The sequence below is a fragment of the Sapajus apella genome, unplaced genomic scaffold, assembly GCF_009761245.1.
Source record: "Sapajus apella isolate SASKATOON/1434 unplaced genomic scaffold, GSC_monkey_1.0 scaffold11, whole genome shotgun sequence".
Lineage (NCBI taxonomy): Eukaryota > Metazoa > Chordata > Mammalia > Primates > Cebidae > Sapajus > Sapajus apella.
In genome coordinates, this window is record NW_022436951.1 from 34,620,842 (window position 1) to 34,629,957 (window position 9,116).

General features: G+C 47.1%; 1 protein-coding gene across 1 annotated transcript in view; it reads right to left on the bottom strand.

The window, feature by feature from the left end:
• Nucleotides 1-1,428: 1,428 nt before the first annotated feature.
• ADCY2 (adenylate cyclase 2) overlaps nucleotides 1,429-9,116 on the bottom strand; it is a 450,913-nt gene continuing 443,225 nt past the window's right edge. The window contains exons 24-25 of the mRNA XM_032279123.1: nucleotides 7,737-7,861; nucleotides 1,429-2,248 (exon numbers count right to left, since the gene is read on the bottom strand). Of these exons, the coding sequence (XP_032135014.1) occupies nucleotides 2,096-2,248; nucleotides 7,737-7,861 (278 nt within the window). The 3' untranslated portion in view covers nucleotides 1,429-2,095. The remainder of the gene's footprint in view (nucleotides 2,249-7,736; nucleotides 7,862-9,116) is intronic.

Below are 9,116 nucleotides of genomic sequence, written 5' to 3' on the forward strand. Positions count from 1 at the left end.
TCAAGTTCAGTGCATCCCTTGGGGGAGTGGTAGGGACTCTGTTTATGAGAACTTGGTGGATCACTCAGCTGGGGGTGTTCACTCAGGATAGATGACCTAAGGTGACCTGAGGATGAGTATAGTTAGGATGGTAAGGGAGGAAGAACCTACGAGGCACGTCTGCTGCTCATCTTATAAATTCTAAAGCAGTTTGAGCTCACGGAAACGCAATGGCATCCTAGTCCAGATTTCGGTTAGAGGGAACAGAAATGCCTTTGGAATAGTTCTCTTGCTTCAATGACTGTTATTGGAGATTTGGGTATATTAAGGCCAATGCCGAGTTGTGATTACAGGATCAAAAAATTCTCGATTGAAGCAGAATACTGAATAAGTCATGCTCTACTCACACTTTGGTGATGAGGGACGGTTATCAGCTTCTGTAAATGCTTTTTACCGGGAATGAATCACAGTCCTGGCACAGCAGTTGCACCATGCTGTGAATGCCACAGGGCACCTGCCAGCCTTGCTCACAGTCATTGCCTCATTTAATCACTACCGATCCCACGAGTTGCCAATAAGGAAAGTACTCCTAAGAGGGGCTAAGAGATGTGTTCAAAGTCACACAGCTAGTAAAAAATCAGAGCCAGGAATCAAACCAGGGACTTGTGCTTCAAGTTCGAGTTCCCACGAATAACAGGCTTCCTATGAGGTCATCTGGGTCCTCTGCCTCTTACAGATGCCTGCCATGAGCTATAAAAAGAAAACAAGTTTGATCAACTAGGCTATGATTTGCAGTTTTGCTTTTAAACATTAGATTACACACGATTGCTCTACTTTTCACTATTTGGCAAAGTATGATTTCTTTATGTTAAAAGTACGAAACAACTTGTGTTGGATTTACAAGAACAAATTCTTCAAGGTCTTCTGCCTTTAAAAATGCATAAGCGTTGGCTGTGTGTCTTCTTTCGCCTTCTCAGACGTAACAGGCAGTTAGTGGGACTTAGTACTTCTAGCAGTTAGTTCACGCTGTTGTGAGACTGATTTGCATAGCTTCTTCCAAATTATTCTTTTGCAGTCTATGTCTGTTAGCTCTAACAAAACATTCTTCCTGTAGACAGGAGCGTAGTGGACAGAGGGGGCACTGTTGCTCCCAGGGAATCTTTTTACTGTTAAAGTATTTTTCCCTGAATATGTTCTCTAGAGATGCCCAAATTAAAATCAGACCACTAGGTACATTGAGCATGCTTGCCCGCTTTCCAGGGAGCTGAGTAACCAAATTATCTGCGTCACACACTGTGTCCTAATCTGAATTACCTCTCAGTATTGGCTTCTGGAGAGCTCTTTCTGAATCAACTGTGTCAAAAGGGAGAATGGATGGAAAACAAACTTGAATTCTGGAGCAAACCACAGGAGAAAGAAGACAGGAAAATAAGATACAGGCACTGTAAATCAAAGTACGTAAAACTTTTAATGAATTAACTTTACAAAAGACAAATGGCATCAAAACATCAGACGAGTCTGGTACAAAACTGGTCCTAGGCTGTGAGGACTAACTCTGGTGATGGATGGTGACGTGCTGCTGGCATGAGGCACATGGAGCAGAGGGACGAGAGCCGTGGGTCCCAACGGGGGCCCTTGGACACCACTGGCAATGAGATGACAGGTAAGCACAGACTCCATGTGGGGGACAGAATCAACTTATTCACGAATACTGTGTGGTTGAGTATCAGACGAGCGGATGTGGTTGGCGAGCTATGTTATTTTCCAGAAAAGAACATGCACCAGAAGATAATATACACCCCCTAGTTTTATTGCCTTAAGAATGTGTGTGTGTGTTTCACCTCTCTCCTCTTTGTTAGTTCTCTGGATGCTTTTCTTCTATCATGCACGCTCCTTTTCCCTTTTGCTTAGGAGCAAGCACAGTGCAAGTGGCAGAACGATCTGGGCACACGTCAGACACCAAACGGTATGCCACTGGGTCATGGGAAAGAGTCTGCAGAGGCTCCATAGGACAGACAGAGCACGCACATCAAAAACAAGGGACAGAAGTTGCAGTCAGAAAGTGTGTGGTAACTTCCTGGAAATACAGTCTTCTTGCCAAAATGAAGGTGACTCTTCAGGATGCCACGTTGGTCTGAGAAAGGGACCTTGACATTTCTGTGTTTACAAAGTATGTCTTCAGGTCCCCCTTTCCTTTCACATTGATTATTCCTCGACAGGTGCATGTGTATCCGAGGGTCTGCAGGACGAGGCTTGTCTCCTCAGTGACCTAGAAGGCACAGAAACACAGGAAAATGGGCTTAGTACTGACACTGATACAACCCATCTGCCTCAAGGATGAAGAGCCAAAAAAAAAAAAAAAAAAAAAAAAAGCACCATGCTCTTTGACCCAGAAATTCCACTCCTGAGACGTTAGCAGAAAAGAAAGTAATTCACAAGAAGAAAATTCCAATATTGTAAAGGACAATATTGTTTAATTCAGCGCTGTGATAGGGAAAACCTGGAAACAACCTAAAATTCAAGTAACTCCAGTAAACTATGGTGCTACCATGACTGCTATCACGGCTGAGACAATATTGAACCATGTCACCCAGAAAAGGAATTGAGCCTGGGACCTCCAGGCTATGATTTCAACCCCATGGTGTTAGGTTTTCACATGGAAGATACCTGGAAAAAAGAGAGTACATCAAACTAGGTTGGAGTGGTGGGATTCTGGATGATGTTTATAAATTGTCATGAATGTCCTTTCATGAAATCATCAATATTAATAATAGATTTTGGTGTCGATGGGAGAAACATCCTGAGAAACAGCACGATCAATCCCCGCAAGTGGCCACATCTGACAGGTGTGATGCATGTGAGTGCTGGCATCTGCATGAGTGTGACGCTCTCAGTCGAGTGTCAAAGGTCCCCTCACTTCACTGCACTGACACAAGGGCCGAGGTGGGCAGCCCTCTTGCATGCTGCTGACTTGACATGACTACCAATTTCCTGCCATTGCACCAACAGGCGAGGGCCCGGCTGCCGATCCCTGTCCCGGCCCTGCAGGTCAGATGGCAGTGAACTCCCTGGCTGGGACGCTTCCTCCTCAGTTTAGATGCTCTGTCCCATACTGAGCCTCGAACGCGCTCAGCTTCCACGTGTGCTGCGCCTTCCTTGGGACACCATGTCTGGAACTGCGGCCCACGCCTGCCCAGGCTTGGTCTGCCTGAGGGTGGGAGGAGCTGCAAGAGCAGAGAAGCAGTGAGGCACACAGGCATGGTGTGAGGGCGAGGCCTCCGCTTCTGAGGCCAGGACAGACCCCTTTATGGGCTACCTGGTCCTCCACCAAGACTCCGCTAGAAGGTGTCTGAGTTTGGCCAGACAGAAAGCCCTGGTACTGCTGCTTCGGAACCAAGAGAAAAAAGCACAAAGGAGTGACCTCCTCCCACTTCATCTGAGAAGGCCACCTGGCACAGCTGCAGCAAGGGCACCTGTGAGACCCTGGCCACCAGGTACTTGGGTGACAGACCTGTGCCAGGTGGGTGTGGCAGGGCTGGGCAGCTTGCAAGCACACAGCATTGTTATGGCACACAGCAGCGTTGTTGTGGCACACAGCAGTGTTGTTACAGCATATAGTAGTGTTATGTCACAATTTTGGCTGTGGTGTGGCCCAGGGTTGGTGCAAAGGTGGGGTCCTGTCAACAGCAAAGCTCCAGCCTCCTTGGGCTTGGAGACAGAGAGGGGCCTCAAGGGAAGCCCAGAACCATGGCAAAGTCCATGCACAGATCTCAAGGGCGGGCTGTGGGAGAGGGTGGAAAGAATCATCCACCTTTCTGCAATGTGATGTGAAGGACAGCTCTGAGCACAAGGCCCAAGTGTAGGTCCTCGGGACCCTGATGAGCAGGGCAGAAAGGAAAATGAGACACAGGAGCCAGATGCCATGTCCTGCTGCTCTAGTCCAGCCCAAGTTCCAGGAGGAGGGCAGTAGCCCAGGGAGTACTTCGTGTACTGGATAAGAGCTGAAAGAAGATGGAGAAAACCTAGAAACTCAGGTTTGGAAATTCTGCAGGCATCGGACGAGTGACCTTCCACACAGAGAACAAGCCAATCTTTTGGTGCTTTGGGGGTTAACTGTTGAGGTATTTACTGGTGCTAACATCACTGGCATTTTTAAACTATCCACTGGTGTTCATAATGCCAAGCCGCCCGCCGATCAGCACCGCAGGATTAACGGGAATGGGAGGAAGAAGCCGTCCATCTTGACGCACACAGTTACTATGCCTCCAGGCCTAGGAGGAGCCCGCAGGCTTGCTGAGTGGGCTTGCTCTGCTGTTCTTGAGGTTTCCACGCTAGAAAGCTTGCTGGGAGTTAAATGTTCTTTAATAAAAAGAACCTGTTCCTCAGGCCTAGGAGAAGCTGATTAATGGTCTGGGCATCATTTTTTATTTTCCTGGCATCTCACTACTATTTTTTTTTTTGCACATAAATGGAAAAGAGAGCTTACTGGAGTGAGGAAGCCAGCCACACCACACCCTTGGAATAGAAAAACCCACCCAAATGCAGCCCTTCCAGCTCTTGTGCTAAGGAAGCAAACACAGGTCTACAAATATGGCTCACTACTGACAGACAGAAACCTGTCTTCCTTCCCTCTGGGGATCAGAGGCCATGGAGCCAGGGCAGGTGGCTGACCTGCCCTGAGTCACATGGGGCTTTATGAAGCCTAGTATCCTCTTCAAGACACACACGAGCTCACACTCATTTCAAACACTGACCTGTAGGAGATTTATGATCTCCAGGAGGGAACGCTTTCCCTGACCCGCCTCACTGAAATTGCTTTTGATACTTATCCCAAGTGCTTGAAAGCTGCTTGGGGAGCTAGAGAGCATATTAACTGCTGCCATAAGTCTTCAGAATATTCCGGGTGTGTGCTGGGGATATGGGCTGGCCGGCAGGTGGGAAAGTGAGTCTTTGGAAGGGGCAGGCCTCTCCTCCCTGCCAAGAGAAGAATTTGGGTTGTCCAGCATTGCTGGAGCATCCCTGGGCATTGGAAGTGGCTAGGGATGTTTATGCAGAAAGTCCTGGAAGCCTTGGTACCATCAGGAAATGATTAGGCTAGGCTCCAAAATGCCCCACAAGTCTTGCTCTGGCTGGGCAACTGAGCACTCTCCACAGATGACCACCACAGTTCCAGCCCCAGGGAGAAGAGCCTCATTGTGCACCCTAGCAGTGAGAGGGGAGATGGCTGGAGCAGGTGCTGAAAACTCATTCCAAGTTGGATCTCGTGAGCAGATCCTTGGCAATGGCCAGTTTGGGTGGAATATTTCCTCCCCACCTCCCATTAGTTTTCTCTTTCATCTCTGCCTTCTCTCTGTTGGACTTTTACTTACTTTGCCGCAAGTGTTGACTCATAATCTGAGTAAAAAAAGGCAGACGCTTAGAAGTAACGTTCCCTCTATTCCATACAAAAATTAAAGCTATCCTTTAGAAAAACCACAGCAACAAGTGAGGTGGGGTAAATATGAAAGGCAGGTAAGTGGAGGTTTAATAAAAAACCCATTCTGACAACAATGGAAGGGACAGTCTTTTACAGAGGAAAGGACTGTGCCAGTCCGTGCAGTCAATTTTAGGAGGCAAAGCTATTCGCACACCTTGGCTAAGCTGAGACGCACACTATAGGGATTCATCAAAAGCCTCAAAGAGGACCACCATGATAAACCTATTGTGAGTCCGGTGACTTTATATAAATTTGCCATTTAGCAGGAATTCCTCTTCCAGAATGTAACATGACGGGGGTGAAATGTGAATCCACTGCTTTGCGAGAGTGAGGCAAATAGAGTGTTCTGCACAGACACACGCACACGCACGTACACACACGTGCACATGTGCTTCTTACTGGCAGATCCAGCCCTTCTCTCTGGGTGTCTGCACTGTGCCCGCTCAGGTGCACCTGCAGGTGAGGACCATAAAACCTTGGCATCTCCAGGCTCTTCACTGAAACATCATCTGTGTTACTGGATGTGTGTGCCTCTGAGGGGGACACATATTACACTGGCGTGTCATGTGTCATTATGATGACGGGCTTCAGCATAGCTTCTTAGTCTAACAATGGCAGAACTGAAGGAACTTCTAGTACTAACCAAAACATGTTAATTGGATTTGGGTGTGGGTTGAATGATAACGATTAAAAAGATAATCCCTAACCACAGTTTAAGCAAAATTTCCAAACCATGGTACAAAATGGCTTTTGCTGTAAATAAATTTAAAGTTACATCTAAACCTCGTGAACATGTTTACCATTCTACTTATATTATCCAAGAGTATAAAATCATTGCAGATTAAAATTATAATGACATGAGCCTCTTTATCTTGTTATTATTCTTCTCTTCGCTGAGTTCCTCTTTGTTCTTCGGAATCCTGGAAGGAATCGTAGCTTCCTGTTTCTGCTCCTGCACCCTTCTTTCTTCACTTTTCTCCATGAATGTTGCAGATGTTGCTACTCAGCTGTGAGCTCACACGCTGGTCCAGTCTCCCTCCTTCACCAGGGGAACCTCAGACCACCTTTATTTTCACTGCCCTCCTCACTCCGTTCTTCCTGCGAGCACTGCCTGCGTTCAGCGCAGTCCTGGAACGCAGCCTTGGGCTCCCTTCCCCTTCTGCTGCATCAGCTCTGAAAGGTGGTCTTCACGCACTGTCTCCAGGTCCACACCGTTCTTCCTCGCACAGCCTGTCGTCTGAAAGTCCAGTTCTCCAGAGCCTTCCCCAGTCACACAGGAAAGCTGAAGTCCTCCAGCACAGTCACGCTTGCAGCGACACCACTATGACTTCTGGGGATAGCCGTCACCTCCAAGAGAACCTTGGCTGTGCAAGGGCAGAGTGAGTCTGACTGGCGCACGCTCTAGCCGCAGCACCTAATCAGCACAGGGAGGAGCGCGGGACGCAGGTGCTGCATGAATGGAAGGGCAGACTCGACAGAGTGGCCGTCTTCGTAGCCTGCCTTCTTCCTCTTTCCCGTTCTTCCTTGATTCTGTTACTGCCAACCTGGGCTGAACCACTGCTCCTTTGTAGCTTGGGGAGAGTTTCAGCGTAGTTCTAATAACACATTTTTCTCTATTATCTTTTCAGTTATTTCAAAATGCTTTTAAAAGTGTGATATTATCAGTGCTATTGTAATATAGTTACTTTAACCGTGATTATAATTGATTTAATGAGCAACAGGAATAGTCACACAGAATAATTTCCGTTTTCTCCAGCCACTGCTTTTCATTTGTCAGACCTTCCTTCCTCCCCGTTGGGCGGGGTCCACAGCCGCCATTCAGATCGACTTTCTATTTCATGTCCGGCTTCTCCGCGGCCTCCCACTCCCCCTCCTCCCAATTCAGCTTGCGTGAAGAAGGCTGGGGATTGTCTGGTTTTGGTTGCCTGATCCCTCTCGCTTGCAAAGTCCTTTTCTCCTGGCACCAGGAGAAGTGATAGAGGCGGAAGAGGCGCCACTCCCGTGCTGAATGCTCAGGGTTGCTGTACCATCATGCTGGTCACTGCTAGATCATTTGTTTTCACAAGTGCAATAGCCTTTATACTGTTAGAATTTTGGTGGTGTTAACAGTTAACGCAGAAACATTTCCCCAGATGTTAGTAAATTGTTCCCCAAAAGATTTAAGTAAATTTCAAGGTTTACTTTTTTTCCTTTGTGTTAATATGTTAGTATATACTTATGTATGGTTCCCAAGAGAACAGACATGGTTCATGGAGGCAGCACAGACCACTCACTTCATTACCTGTATTTTGTCCAGGACTCCAGTGCTGTCCATCCTACTGGCCACATTGACCGTGTTGCCCCAGATATCATATTGCGGCTTCTGAGCTCCAATTACACCAGCTATGACAGGTCCATGGTTAATACCTGTGCCACATCAGAGTTGAGTTAGCAAGATTCATCTTATAGCCACTGTCTTTTTTTTTTTTTTTTTTTTTTTTTTTTTTTTTTTTGAGATGGGGCCTTACTCTGTCACCAAGGCTAGAGTGCAGTGGCACAATCTTGGCTGACAGCAACCTCCACCTCCCAGGCGCAAGAGATCCTCCCACCTCAGCCTCCCAAGTAGCTGGGGCTACAGGCACACACCACCACACCTGGCTAATTTTTTGTATTTTTGGTAGAGACAGAGTTTTGTCACGTTGCCCACTCTGGTCTCAAACCCCTGAGCTCAGGAGATTCACCTGTCTTGGCCTCCCAAAGTGCTGGGATGACAGGCATGAGCCATCAGGCCCGGCCATGGCATTGTCTAAACAGGAGGCTCTCATAGGACTATTCCTATTGTCATTATTAAACAAATGTGAGCTCAACTGATGGAATTTCAAAGCAAAGAAAAATAATTCCTCTTATTTTATCTTCTCAAAAATGTTAAAATATTTGTCCTCTTTTTTCTTCTAGGCCTTGATTCATATTTATATGATCATTTATCATGATTGCATAAAATAAAGTGGGTATGATTTAAAAAACTAAACATGGCTAGGTGTAGTGGCTCACACCTGTAATCCCAGCACTTTGGGAGATCAAGGCAGGTGAATCTCTTGAGGTCAGGAGTTCGAGACTAGCCTGGGCAACATAGTGAGACCCCCACCTCTACCAAAAACACACACACAAAAAAATTAGCCCAGTGTGGTGGCACATGGCTGTAGTCCCAGCTACTCAAGAGGCTGAGGCAGGAGGATCCCATGAGCCTGGGAGGTGGAGGCTGCAGTGAGCTGAGATAGCACCACTTCACTCCAGCCTGGGCAATAGTGGGAGACACTGTCTCAACAACAACCACCACCACAACAACAAAAAGACCCCAAAACTAAAGATAATACAGTGGTTTTTCTGTGTTGCTATATACTTTTACGCAAGAGACGATTACTATTTCCCAAGAGTTTTAGAGTAAATGTTGATTTTGAAATAAACATATTTTTATTTTAAATGGCTGCACTGCATGGAGGTATGCCACTGGTGATTCTGCCACTGTTGGACTTTAGTGTTCACCCTGATTCTGCACTGAAAGAACAATCACAGGGATCCCCCCAGCCATACCATCACGTTACTTTCCCACAGCCACACCAGCACGTACCTTCCCGCAGCCACACCAGCACAGTACTTTCCCGCGGCCACACCAGCATGGTAC